Consider the following 15,147-nt stretch of genomic DNA (forward strand, 5'->3'; position numbering starts at 1 on the left):
TTATTGCATCCAGGCATGGAGACCTCATCTTCAGAAAGACAGCTGCTCTGGAGTCATGTCTTATCTGAGCTATGGAGCTGTCTTATGACAAAAATTATACCAGAGCTTAGTCATCTGTTGTATCAGGAACGGTTGAGGGCCACAGGGCTAACACCACAAAGCAGGCATGACAGGGCGGACTTCATAGAAACCTTTAAATTACTAAACAATTTGGAGAATGTCGATCAGGACAATGTCTTCAAAAGGTCAGATGTTACACGAACAAGGAGCAACGGGTTCACTCTCAAGCCAGAATGCTTTTTCATCCACAGGGTTGTAAACCAGTGGAACCGCCTACCCGCCGAAGCAGTAAACGCCAAACCTCTGCTGGGTTTTAAAATAAAGCTGGAAAAGATCATCAGGACAAATGAGGGGACCTTTGACAAGCCGCGGGCTTACTGCCCTCATCGAGGCCACTAATGTTAGTGTTAAATGCTTCACACTCCACATACTTCAAGTGAAAATAATTGCCAACAGAACCTAAATACCGAACCTATTATACGCCTAATTAATTATAGAATATAAAATTAATTTATACACGATAAAAACTATTTTTAATACACAGTACATGAAAGTCGATAATAAATGCGTCTTGGGATGTGGGGGGGAGACGACCGCCGCGTTAACGAGCCTAGCCTGACGACGGGGTAGTTTAACAATGGGGAAGTGTATTCTACATAATATCCTACCCATATAATATTGGCAAATCATGATCCTCAAAATTTTCCACACTATCCGAGAGAGGACAGACTATTTATTAGTGGAATACAAACATTTGAATACTGCAGAACCCGGATGAAAAAAAAAATACGGAAACAATGACCCTCGACACATTACAAAACTCAATGTTATAATAGCGAGCAAATGTATAATGCATTAAGCATTGTAGGTGGAGGTAGACTATACGTTCATGCGTACCTCCCAACTGCTCAGATATATTTGCAAAAAAAAAAAAAAAATTATCAGCCTTACCTACACGGGAGCGACGCACCTTACGCCGCCGCTGCTTCTTGACGACTGGCGGGTCGGCGTCAATGACCCGTAGCGACCAACCGACCCAGAGACTCCCTGCCTAAAATTATTTGAACGCCATATTGAAATTCCTAGCGTATAGCGCCAGGAATGTGTAAATTAATATTTATATGCATTATAGGCCTTTCTAAAATAATTTATAGATCTGTATATCATATATTGTCTAACAAACGAATTATTAAAATTAAGATTTTAATTATGCCAGATAAGGGTCTCATCGCACACAAAAAGATTCGTCGGCGGATTTTTTTTTATTTTTTTTATTTATATATATAAAAAAAGTTTTTAAATTCTTGTAAAGCCACTAGCACGCATAGCGTTTCGGCAAGATCTTTAATCCTAATTTTTTCCCCGGAATACGACCCGCCAAATCGTTTAACAACCTATTCATTGCTGGGTGAACAGTTAAGGATTGGCGCCCGGTCAGTCCTTCCCGGCCAGGATAAGAACCCAGGTCAAAGGGCTGGCGTAGAGCCGGGCGCGTGCTTTACCACTGCGCCACAGAGACTTCCGTGGCGTAGTGGAATTTTGAATTTTGAAACCTGACTAACATAGCTCAACCCAACCTAACGTAACCCAAATCAAACCAATCTAAAAATAAATTGTAAATAAATTTTTATTTAGGTAAGGTATATACATACAAGAGATTTTACAAAGATTGATGGATTTATAGATAGAGCTAGTACATACAATGCCTAAGCACTATTACGCAAAGCGTTTCGGGCATGAAATCTAATTCAACAGAGCCCAAGGCAGCCTAACCTTAATAACATAGCCTAATACAATGCCTAAAGCCACTATTACGCAAAGCGTTTCGGGCATGAAATCTAATTCAACCGAGCCCAATGCAGCCTAACCTTAATAACATAGCCTAATACAGCCTAGCATAACAATACATCCGGATTTAAAACAGAAAATGAGTTTAGCCGAATCGTCTCATGTCCGAGTGTCAGAACCCGACCAGTTGTGTACCTATACTGACCTAGCAAACAAACACCTGCAGACGAGGAGTCACAATAACGTGGCTGAAATATGTTGACCAAACCACACACTAGAAAGTGAAGGGACGACGACGTTTCGGTTCGTTCTGGACCATTCTCAAGTAGATTGTGAGAATGCAGAATGGTCCAGGACGGACCAAAACGTCGTCGTCCCTTCACTTTCTAGTGTGGTTTGATCAACAAATCGGGGTGCTTATTTGTGTTGCATCTGACCATAAATAATCATCATTGAGTTGCTTAACATTAATAGCCCAACTTGCTTTTAAATTAGCCCAAAAAGTAGCAAGTAGCGAAATTAAAAATTTGGGAGCGCGGGGCTCTGAAAAGTAGCCCAATTCGCTACTTGTAGCCCAATCTGGCAACTCTGCTGGTGAGAGCCCGAGTAAACCATGACGTCACATCTCGCAAGGAGTCTGTGTATAATTCGTTTCGTCGCGGACAGGAAGCCTGTATAATTCATATATATGTAATGTAATGTGGTGTAATATAATATAAATATACACATGTCAGGTTAGGCTGATTGTCAGTAGTTCAAGTATGTTTATTGAGACAAGAAAGAAATACATCTCAAAGGGATAGAGAAGCTTAGGCTATTTCTACCCTCTCTACTTCAAGTCCCTCAAGGGGCGCACAAATTCAGTGAGTACAAATACACAAATCACAGTACAAGAATCCCATTTAACATTGCAGGTTAATATAGTAAGCACAGCATATAAGTGTTACACTCATTGGGGCAAAATTCTTGTAGTTCCTAAGTATACTATCATACCATTATCACACATCCAAACAATTATTTGTATTTAATAATTAATTATTATTATCATCATTTTATTTCTTGCAATGTATTTGTTATCATTTTATTAATTCTGATAGAATTTACCTACTTAAAATTATGTTAGATTAAGGACCTGCCCGAACCGCTGCGCGTACTAGTGGCTTTACAAGATTGTAAATACTGTACTATGCTATGTATTCTCACAAACCCAATGTACCTTCTTGTATATAAATGAATAAATAAATAAAATAAATAAATTATTATAACAATAAATAAGTCCCCCACTCTGTGCGCGTTTTCTTCCAACCGCAGAAAATATTGTTACACTGTACCTATCATTACATATTTGTTACCTTAAGGACTTCGAAACGCTATGTGCATGTGTTAGTGACTTTGCAAGAATGTATTTGTTTGAGAGTAACTATCTCTCTCGTGGCAACGATGAGGACAGGAAGCCGGCGGCTTGTGAAAGATCCTCATTTCTTATGATGATTTTATCGACCTTGATTTTGAATTGAAGCAGTGCACTACAATCGGCGGGTATGCGGTTCCATGGGTTTATAACCTATTGGTGAAAAAATCTCCTGTTTTCTGTACTTCATTTTAACTTGTCGAGTTTGAAATCGTTGTTTCTTATTTGTGATACAACTTACAATCTTAGTTTAAAGAAGTGGTCTAGATAAACATCCTTCAAATTATTCAATTTCTTAAGGGTTTCGATATGAGCAGTTCTGCCATCAGCATTAATCGTTCCTCGTATGAGAGTCGATTTAGTTCTTGATTGATTTTTGTCGTCCGGTGTTGACCTTGTAATGATTCTATTGTTACGTAAAGTATGGTGACAATAAACACAGACACTACGAGAATATATATATTTGGTCGAGTATACAGAAGCATGCAGGTGATACCTTGGCGAGCAATAGTGTGAGTTGAGCGCACTGAGAGTCGGTACAGTATCTCGCAAGTGTCTGTTCTAGACCACACTTGAAAGTTGACTAGTTATTCGTTGCTGTTGTTGTTATAGATTCAGCTACTCGGAACAAGTGCCAAGTAGCACGGGCTATGGTGAGCCCGTAATTTACCTGGCACAGGAGCGGGGCAAGTAGCACGGGCTATGGTGAGCCCGTAGTGGACTTACCTGGCACAGGAGCGGTGCTGTGTGTGTCTTATTATTCGATTGATGAAGATTAAGTCACCCAAAAGGTGGCACAGGCATGAATAGCCCGTAAGTGGAGGCCATTACCTTCTGAGCCATCTGATCTGTGATCAGATGGCTCAGAAGATTTGATAGAGATCTGTGGAGGCGCAACTGCACCCTGCGTGACGGGAGATGTCTCCCGTGCTTATTATTCGATTGATGAAGATTAAGCCACCCAAAAGGTGGCACGGGCATGAATAGCCGTAAGTGGTGGCCCATTTGAGCCATCACCAGTATCAATAGATGATACTGGAGATCTGTGGAGGTGCAACTGCACCCTACGTGACGGGAGATGTCTCCCATGAGTGCTTATTATTCGCTACTCTGCTGCTTATATGCTCGGGCAACACCTCACTGTTCTCCAAAGGTTGACAGGAATATTAACTGGAAGTAGGGAAAGGTTTAAGTTCCATAATAAGTACCAAGAAGAGCTTAGCTGCTCTCATTAGGCTAAAGCGTTTGGAGCGAGTATATTATTGAGATAATCTACTCGCTACAAACTTCCTCCAAAGAAGATAAGCCTTTCTGAAGATTAGGTCTCCATGCTTGGATACAATAATCCAAGTGCAGTGGTAAAGCACCAGCTCTGCGGAAGGGTAGAAATACCCTAAGCTACTCTATCCCTTTGAGATGTACTTTATTGTCTCAATAAATGTACTGTGCATGAACTCGCCCTGCGCTTCGCGAAAGCTTTGGTTTGGGTTCGTATCCAGGCCGGGGAGAACTGACTGGGCGCCAATCCATAACTGTAGCCTATGTTTAGCCAACAGCAAAGTGAGAATAGGGTTGTTAAACGATTTGCCGGGTCATATTCCGGGAAAAATTAGGACTAAGAACCTGCCCGAAACGCTATGCGTGCTAGTGGCTTTACAAGAATGTATAATAATAATAATAATAATTTTTATTTAGGTAAGGTACATACATAAAGAGATTTTACAAAGTTTGTTGGCTTTATAGATAGAGCTAGTACATACAATGCCTAAAGCCACTATTACGCAAAGCGTTTCGGACAGAACTCTTAAATGTAAGAACTCTTGTATATATAAATATATATTTTGCTAGAAATTACCTTCTTAAAATTATATGTTAGATTAAGTATCTGCTCGAAACACTGTGCGTGCTAGTGGCTTTACAAGAATGTCAAACTTCAAGTCTCTGTACTCTCATAAACCCAATGTACCTTCTTGTATCTAAAAAATTAAATACAAACAATTGGGGTGGGGGGGGGGGGTGCACTTTCACTGCAGCTTCCCTTGTGCAATTTTCAAAGAGTGATGGATTCTGACTGCAAGGTCCTCTTCTTCATCAATCTGCTGCAAGAAAAACTTGTTGATTTTTTAGTGACAATGTGAAGTTTTATGTATCCCATGCAAGGTCTTGCATTTTTTTCATATTAAAATACATTTGCCAGTCTTCTAACCATTTGTAGAGCTCATATTGTGGTGGAGTTGTCTAAGGCGTTTACTTAGGAGTACCCAAAGCATAGTTCGAATCCTCATCACGGCCCCTACTGGTTTTCTCATTGATACATCACGTTAATGTGATTTTGTTGTGGATTTGAGGAGAAGCGTTGGAGGTAGAATTCCTAGACTACAAAGTTAGAGTGCATTGGGGCATTGTGGGAACCCCTGGTTAGGCTTCAGAGGAAGCCTCAAGAACTCTAGAGGCTTCCAAATTAAAACCAAAAAGTACCTAATTTCATCCTCATAGTTTCCTACCTTGTGCTTCAAACTCACACTGTATCTTGTACTACCCACTGCCCCAATATTAGTACTTAAGACATATATCCTTACCAGTGTAATCACCTCTGTCAACTTATATTGTTGTTATTTGTTGATATAAAACCTTGCTACAATGTACCTTTTTATCTTACCTGATATGTTAAGTCCTGTCCGAAACGCTGTGTGTGTTAGTGGTTTTGCATGAATGAACAAATACCAATCTTATGTATTCTCACCAACCCATTGCACCTTCTTGCAAATAAATTATTCAATTATTATTATTATTATTATAGTTGAATCCCAGGTTGTAGTTCTTTTGACCATGTCGTGGTGTTTGTTTGGGAATACCTAGAGCATAGGTTCGAATCCTCCTCACACCTACTTATATTTTATAGTTTCCTGCTGAGCTCTTCCTATTTTTTTTTTTTTACAATAGGGGGGTTACATTTGTATATTTATAATCTAGGGAAAATATTCATTGGTTCAGAAATATTCTGAAAAAGGACTTTCAGTGGTAGGCTCAGTTCATCTGCCAGTTCGTAAAGGAAAGTAGTTCCTTTACGACTTAATTCCGTCCACTCCTGGGGCTTTTGAATTTCTTAGTTTGTCAATGTTCTTCCTTATTGTATTGCCCGTTATGGGTATATTTCTTAATTCGTTCTCTTCACTCCTTTCAAATATTTATGTGGATAGCAGGATGTTGACTAATCTTTCTGATGTAAACATTGATGTATATTATTCATTCAACCCGTCCTCTTAAAATAGCATCGTTTTTTGTTCGTATGCGCGCTATGGCCAAAAATGAACGTAATTTGAAATTAAATCGGTTCACGTAAGTGATGTATTGTTCCGTTTTCTGTTTGAGTCCTCCGGCTTACTCGGTTAGGTTAGGAGAGGAAAGTTTTAGTTAACGGTTTTCATGACGTTTGAAAATTTAGAACTTCCTTCCCTCCTAACCTACCAGAGGTTCCTTAACGAGCTATTTTGGATGAAAAAAAATCAACATTTATTTTAAATTATTTTTCATTTTCAAATTTCTTCCATTTTCGGAAAAACGGGCAAACTGCCAAATTCAGACGTACACACAGAAATCACAATTGCGTGATGCATCAAATGAATAAATCCACAAGATTGTGGATTTGTTCATTTGATGCATCATGCAATTGTGATTTCTGTGTGTAATGAAGTATGGGCGAAGAGAGAGAACGGCCTATTGACATAGCTTGAGTGCATGGGGGGAGTTGTGTAAAACCCTGGTTTGTGCCTCGGAGAGGCTGCAGGATCTAGTAAGTTCAGTAGAACTTCGGTTTCAATTCCTTTTGACCATGTCGTAGCTCAGTCGATTAAGGCAGCGTCTGGGATGCTCTCGGACGCAGGTTCGAATCCTCATCACGGCCCTAGTGAATTTGTTCGTTTAAATTCAAACGTAATTTGTAAGAGTTGAAATAGGTTGAATTGGGGAACTATTGCATTGTAAATAGTCCCATAAATGCTAACAGCACAAATTCCAAAATAAAGGACTGAGAGTGACACAGCCCAAGGGCCCACTCCTCCGTCATGGAGGTCGCCTTCTGGGTGACCTTGCTCGCCTTGTTCTCTGTAACGGTGGTCGTTTCAACGGGTCACGAGGCGTTACCTGACCTCACAAAAACTTGTCCTGGTGATCACAAGTGGGCGGGAAAGAAGGGTAGTGAGACAAGTACAATTTTCAACACATGAACATGAATCACCCACTTCCGCCCGGCCGCCCAACCTTAAATACTGTATACTCATGTGATTAATGAGACAAGCGTGTTCTCCTGACTTGCTGCTTATCTAACGCAGGCACTCTCGATCCTGATTTTCGTAACGCGTCCTATTTTAAAGATATTGAATTATCAGTTATCTCTTCATCTACTATCTCTCCATTGTCTGCATCTTCCATTTGTTCCCTGGGACTCGGCTGCTCCTCTGGTCTCCAGCAATAACGTCTTCTTGGTTAATATAATCTCTCATGCTGAATATCATTTTTTATTAAATATTCTGCCTTACTTTAATTGTCCTGAGATCCAGCTCCTTCAATATTTCCTGACAGGTCGATCTTCTCAATTCTGGTTTAAGCCTACTGGCTACCTCAGGATGTTTTCGTTACCTGTAGCCGGTTTCGAGAGTTCCACCATTTCCCAAGCCCGGCCGTGTGCCAGGCTTGTCTAATGATAACTTTATATGCAAGGTTTAATGCTTGCGGAGGCCCACAGGCACATAGATCCATTATAACCCCGGTGATCCGAAATGTCCAGCAAGAACTTGTCCAATTGCCTCCTGAAATTTTCATCCTTTGCTCCTGCAATATTCCATATATTTGGTGGAAGGAGGATGAAAAGTGGTGAGTTTCTATTGCTCGTACAGTGTACTCTGTGGCTGTGTCATCTTTAATCTTCCTTTGGCCCAGTCTGCATTTGTTACCATATCTTTAGTTCCAATAAGTTTTCGTTTCATTGTGCATATTTCGTACCTGACCTTCAATTATCTTTCATGCTTTGAGACGGTATCAGGAATTTAGGTGTTGTACTATGCGTGACGTATATGTTGTCTTTATTTCTTCTATTTCACATATCTTTCCTGCCTTGAAATATAAATTCAGATAAATAATGTGAATACTGAACAGTGTTCGCGGCGGGACAGCGCCAGTGATTTGAAAAGCAAGATGATTGTGATTTGTCTTTAGGGTTCTTTATCTTTCATGCTCAGCTGCTTATGCATGATGCATGCAATACTTTGGTCTTCTTATCTTAATTTCAGACTGTTATTATTATGTTTAGTAGATTTGTAAATGCTCCTGGTGTTATCCTGTACACGTGTGCCTCTAAGTGTTAGGCTTGGGGGGGTTTCTTGTGAAAAATGTTATGTTTAAAGTATAGTTAAAAAAAGTCTACGTAAGTGTTCGAGTGTATAGTAGTACTTGAAACGTGTGCCAGTGTGTGTGATAAACCAATTACATACTATGAAGCAATTAACATAAACAATATGTCTTCAGTTATTATTATGCATTTCATTTAACTCACAAAAATTTAAAAGGGTAGTGTGCGACCACTGAAAGATATGTGTAGCTTACGCCTTCTTAATCCAAAACTATTTAGTCTAGATAACGGGTTAGATGAGTAAAAATATAATTGGGTGAGAGACGTTCTTGCTTTACAATTATTATCCAGTAACCATTTCTGAAGTCTTCCCTGGAACTTGGCAAGATTGCCAAGTTCCAAGAGACAGGCCAGGAACCCCAAGCCAGTTGTCATCCACACCTACCTCCCCACCCCTTCCAATTTATTTTATATAATAGTCACAAAATACACGTGGACTTAAGCCAAAGTACAATTCACACCCGTTACTCCATCTATCATTATTCTATTACAAAGGAAGAGCCGCACACCCATGGGTCATCCATTATGGTTAGCATATTTCTAGATGTTACCTCTGCTAGGCTTAGGCTCGGCTATATGTTCGTCTGGGAATGTACATCATCTGCTGATGTAGATTTGACTAAATGTAAACTCTGTCAGCAGAACTATTCGCATACTTTGCGTCATTATATAAGTGAATGTGAAAAAATAGCGGAATTCAGAGATAACACCATCAATGGTGTCCAAGAAATGTGTAAATACTTCATTCATAATGATATACTGCCAGGAATCTTAGCGAAGTATCCCAAAGTGTTCTTACTGTAGGTGCAGCCTGCACATGACTGTAAAGCTGCCGCCCAGTTGAGTGGGTGTGGAGCAAGACTAGTAATTGTGTGACTCATCATAGATATAAAGTGCCTTGTATAGTGACTGTTGTGAGCCTGTTGTGAGCCTCTTGTTGAATCACTTGTGATATAAAAGATTATTGACATGTATATGTATTTGTGTACATGGATGCAAATATATGTACAGGTGTGTGTAATATTAACAATTATTATGCAAAGAGGCAGAGAGGATTCATACCACCATTAAAATAAAAAAAGGAATATAATAACCCGTGGTTCAATAGACAGTGCCAGGAAGCGAAAGCAAAACGCAGGAGGGAGTAGAGGAAATACAGAGGACAAAGGACAGAGGTAAACCGGAACAGATGCACCAGATCCAGGAATGACTACATAAATATAAGAAGATTGACAGAAAGAAACTATCGTGGAGTCCCCCATCTTAAGGAAGCATAAGGAAGCTCGAAAGAGTGCAGAAGTTTGCAACGAGATTCGTCCCAGAATTACGAGGGATGAGATATGAAGAGAGACTAAAGGAACTAAACTTGACGAGGTTAGAAAGGCGGACGGAGAAAGGGGAAGATGATACAGACATACGAAATTCTTAGAGGGATTGACAGAGTGGAAAAAGAGGAAATGTTAACAATGAATAACAGTTGAACAAGGGGGCTCAGATGAAAGCTAGATATTCAGATGTGTCATAGAGATGTGAGAAAGTTTCCTTTTAGCAAAAGGTTAGTGAGTAAATGGAATGACTTAAAGAAGCCGCTTATGGAGGCAAACTCGATTCACAACTTTAACAGTAGGAATTATAGGGAAGCAGGTCAGGAGTCATTGCATTCGACAATCGACGTCTAGAATAGCGGGCTCCAAGAGCTAGAGCTCGATCCAGCAGGCACCAATAGGTGAGCACACACACAGAATATTTAGCACGGGGAGGCACTCGAACCAGCATTCACCGGTTGAAACTGATTGCCGAATTGACCCTCAGAAACAAGGAATTTTTACAGTGTCAGAGTAATCAACAATTGGAATGCACTAGGAAGTGATGTGGTGCAGGCAGACTCCTGCACCACATTTATAGTTTTAAATGTACATATGAGCCGGTCGCCGCGGGGAGCCGGTCGGCCGAGCGGACAGCACGCTGGACTTGTGATCCTGTGGTCCCGGGTTCGATCCCGGGCACCGGCGAGAAACAATGGGCAGAGTTTCTTTCACCCTATGCTCCTCTTACCTAGCAGTAAAATAGGTATCTGGGTGTTAGTCAGCTGTCACGGGCTGCTTCCTGGGGGTGGAGGCCTGGTCGAGGACCGGGCCGCGGGGACACTAAAGCCCCGAAATCATCTCAAGATAACCTCAAGATGATAGAGCCTAATAGGCTCCGAAACCTGTTCACGAGATGGGTTAAGGTTGAGAGACGGAACCAACGAGCAACCAACGCCAACACAATTAGGTGAGTACACACATGCTGCATTACTCCTCTTCCTGTTTGAATTAGTTTACAACAGATGTACAAATATATAATCTTACAGATGTACAGATGTTTACAGACATGTGTTTTGAAGATGCGCTCACCGCAATTACTACCACGTACACATCTTCCACGTGTGAACATGTTACGGGATCTACCAAGCGTAGCCTCATAATAAAAAATGACAAATAATACTGATGATAGACGACCATAATAATGATCAATGAGTATGATAATGTAAGGAATCGTAGTTCAGCAGAACACACATTAACAACAGCTTTCTTGAAGATGGATGGCGACAAGCTGAAAATCATATACGTAACCTATACTTAGACTTAGATTTGAGCCAACAGTAGTGGTTGTATAATTGCCTTACTTATATTACAGGACGAAGGGAAAGTGAGCAGGAAGAGCTAGGGTGGCAGGAGAGGAAGAGCTAGGGTGTAGTGTGGCAGGAGAGGAAGAGCTAGGGTGTAGTGTGGCGGGAGAGGAAGAGCTAGGGTGTAGTGTGGCGGGAGAGGAAGAGCTAGGGTGGCAGGGGAGGAAGAAAGTAACATAAATGGGGAGGACCTTGAAGACAATCCAAGCAGGTCAAGTTGAGCAACTCTGCCCAGAGCATGATCCTGTTTGTTGCTCCCTCCCTCACTCAGCCTTCCTCTCTCCCTCCCCCGTCACCCACTCTCCCTCACCCCCCGTTTTTCTCCTATATCACGGTCGTACCGGAACAATGGCCGGTCAGTTACTTACCTTGACTGCCCCACACGTCAGGCAGGTGTGGTGGTTCAGGCGTCGTGTACACCACGCCAGGCAGGTGTGGTGGTTCAGGCGTCGTGTACACCACGTCAGGCAGGTGTGGTGGCTCAGGCATCGTGTTCACCACGTCAGGCAGGTGTGGTGGCTCAGGCGTCGTGTCCGTCACGTCAGGCAGGTGTGGTGGCTCAGGCGTCGTGTCCACCACGTCAGGCAGGTGTGGTGGCTCAGGCGTCGTGTCCGTCACGTCAGGCAGGTGTGGTGGTTCAGGCGTCGTGTCCACCACGTCAGGCAGGTGTGGTGGTTCAGGCGTCGTGTCCACCACGTCAGGCAGGTGTGGTGGTTCAGGCGTCGTGTCCACCACGTCAGGCAGGTGTGGTGGCTCAGGCGTCGTGTACACCACGTCAGGCAGGTGTGGTGGTTCAGGCGTCGTGTCCGTCACGTCAGGCAGGTGTGGTGGTTCAGGCGTCGTGTACACCACGTCAGGCAGGTGTGGTGGCTCAGGCGTCGTGTACACCACGTCAGGCAGGTGTGGTGGTTCAGTCGTCGTGTTCACCACGTCAGGCAGGTGTGGTGGCTCAGGCGTCGTGTCCACCACGTCAGGCAGGTGTGGTGGTTCAGTCGTCGCGTACACCACGTCAGGCAGGTGTGGTGGTTCAGGCGTCGTGTCCACCACGTCAGGCAGGTGTGCGTCTCGAGTTGGAAAACTCCCTGAAATGTTTTATTCACCATCTATCAAATTTTCTTTTCAATGTTCGTGAATGTGTTAGGGTCATTCTTAAGTCAGCTAGCCTGCCATCTGCCAACGTATGACCTTTAGTCTCATAACATGGGCTACGATCTGACTACTATATTGATCTGAAATTGTCCTTGAGCCTCCATTCTAAGACAATATACTCATTCCTAGCTGCCTTCCTCGTTTTCTTTGTTCTCTGTGATCCACTTGCTATATATTTCCCATGCTCCTTGTGAGTATTCCATGCCACGGAGCATTGTTAGCTGAACTGGGGCATAATACTTTTTCCTCAGCTGTCTGATATGGTTTACAAATTTACGTTGCTTTAGTAAAGTTCTTGGCGTTAAATTCCAGCATTTCATTAGATGTATTTGTTTCTAGTTGAGTCTTTCATCCCAGCTCACCGATTATTTCCCTCTTGTTATAGTGCATTACGCTAGCGGTATTCTAACCACCTCAGTTTATTTGCGTCTCCATGACTTTCATTTCCATCAGATACTTAAATACCTTGGCACAGTGGTCACTCGACCCAGTGTTTCAAGCATGTCCATGTTGGCTTTATTCTACACACATAAAAAGTCACGTATAAATATATATATATATATATATATATATATATATATATATATATATATATATATATATATATATATATATATATATATATGGGACAACAGTTTTGGGTGAGGTGAACAAACTTGAGACAAACACAAGACAGAATGCGAAACTATGGGTATTAATTAGATATGAGAACATAAGAAGTGAAGTAGTGAAGTAATTGGAGAAGGCCTATTGGCCCATACTTCTCTTGATGCTTCTATATTGGTTTGGAGTCTTGAAGTGGGTAGAATATAGTTGTGCATTAATTGGCTGTTGATTGCTGGTGTTGACACATCAAAAATTCATGATTTCTGACAGGCAGAGTTGTAGAGGCAAGGGGTGTTGGGGTGGGAGTTGTAGGGGTAAGTGTGTTGGGGTGGGAGTTGTAGGGGTAAGGGTGTTGGGGTGGGAGTTGTAGGGGTAAGTGTGTTGGGGTGGAAGTTGTAGCGGTAAGGGTGTTGGGGTGGGAGTTGTAGGGGTAAGGGTGTTGGGGTGGGAGTTGCAGGGGTAAGTGTGTTGGGGTGGGAGTTGTAGGGGTAAGGGTGTTGGGGTGGGAGTTGTAGGGGTAAGGGTGTTGGGGTGGGAGTTGTAGGGGTAAGTGTGTTGGGGTGGAAGTTGTAGGGGTAAGGGTGTTGGGGTGGGAGTTGTAGGGGTAAGGGTGTTGGGGTGGGAGTTGCAGGGGTAAGTGTGTTGGGGTGGGAGTTGTAGGGGTAAGGGTGTTGGGGTGGGAGTTGTAGGGGTAAGGGTGTTGGGGTGGGAGTTGTAGGGGTAAGGGTGTTGGGGTGGGAGTTGTAGGGGTAAGGGTGTTGGGGTGGGAGTTGTAGGGGTAAGGGTGTTGGGGTGGGAGTTGTAGGGGTAAGGGTGTTGGGGTGGGAGTTGTAGGGGTAAGGGTGTTGGGGTGGGAGTTGTAGGGGTAAGGGTGTTGGGGTGGGAGTTGTAGGGGTAAGTGTGTTGGGGTGGGAGGTCGGATGGTTGGGAGAATAGATCTAGAAAGCATTGATTGACGAGTAAGATAGCAAAGGACAGGAAGAAGGATTTCAATGTAGAATAATACGGGGTGAGGGAAGGTGAGGGAACACCTGGGAGGGTCTGGGGGATAAAAGGAATTCGAGCGGTAACCATGGCGGGAATTGTTAGAGGAGTAGGGGCGAGGGGGGGGGGGTTAGGGTAGAGTTGGTGTACGAGACTCAGGAGTTTGTGTACAAAGTGAAGTGGAAGTATTGTAGTACACATATGGCGCTAATGTGTACTGTGTAGTACTGTAGTACACTAGCACATTCAGCTACCCGGAGCTGTTAATAAGACTCTCAATATGTGAGACAGGAGCAGAGTGACGGTTTAAACAACGTCGACGGGATGACCTTGATGTGCTGTGATGTGTGCGCGACTCACACCCAAGAGCGCTCCTGGCGGCGACTCATCGCACCGTCTGACCCTAAGGCAACGTGGAAAAGTCACTTGCTGGGCCAGCCTCCACCACCCACCGACCCGGCCCGGCCCACACCCCTCCTCCCTGTATATAGTCTCAATACTGCAACATGTGACGTACTGGATCTCCTCCCAAGAGACGCTGCGTAATGCAACAATTATGTAATATTTGTGGTGTAATTATATTTTGAGCTTGTAAAGGTGCTTTAAATCCCACATCTGTGGTTGAGTGCTCAAGAACTCACTATGCACTATAGTATCTCTTTTGTCCTGTTGTGTAGAAGACGAAAAATATATATATATGCTGGTTAGAATTGCAATTTGCATTTGTAACTTATCTCATTCACATTCTGTGGTTGAATATTCGATAACCAAGTAGAGAACACATTTCTTCCCCTGTCTATGTAGAACAGGCGAGAATGTATCTATGTTGGCTACCATTGCAGAAGCATTTCAGTCACCTGTGGCTTTCGGGGTGAGAACTTCCCTACACTAAATACGAACAGAACTCTAAGGTGTCCATGAAGACCAGAAGAAAATGTATATATGCTGATTACCATTGTATAAATGGATGGTCACGTTTCTGGTAAACTTAATATACAAAAAAAAAAAATAATATCTCCAAGCCACAACCTCCCGCGCAGGACTCGCCCTCTCCCCCAGTCCCTCGCCAGC

At 42.7% G+C, this 15,147-nt stretch overlaps 1 protein-coding gene across 1 annotated transcript in view; it reads right to left on the minus strand.

The window, feature by feature from the left end:
- The window catches only part of mRpL1 (mitochondrial ribosomal protein L1), a 45,252-nt gene extending 32,841 nt beyond the window's left edge, over positions 1–12,411 (minus strand). The window contains exon 1 of the mRNA XM_069303913.1: positions 11,706–12,411. Within this exon, the coding sequence (XP_069160014.1) occupies positions 11,706–11,826 (121 nt within the window). The 5' untranslated portion in view covers positions 11,827–12,411. The remainder of the gene's footprint in view (positions 1–11,705) is intronic.
- Between the last annotated feature and the right edge of the window lie 2,736 nt (positions 12,412–15,147).

Source organism: Procambarus clarkii, chromosome 51 (assembly GCF_040958095.1).
Source record: "Procambarus clarkii isolate CNS0578487 chromosome 51, FALCON_Pclarkii_2.0, whole genome shotgun sequence".
NCBI classification, from domain to species: domain Eukaryota; kingdom Metazoa; phylum Arthropoda; class Malacostraca; order Decapoda; family Cambaridae; genus Procambarus; species Procambarus clarkii.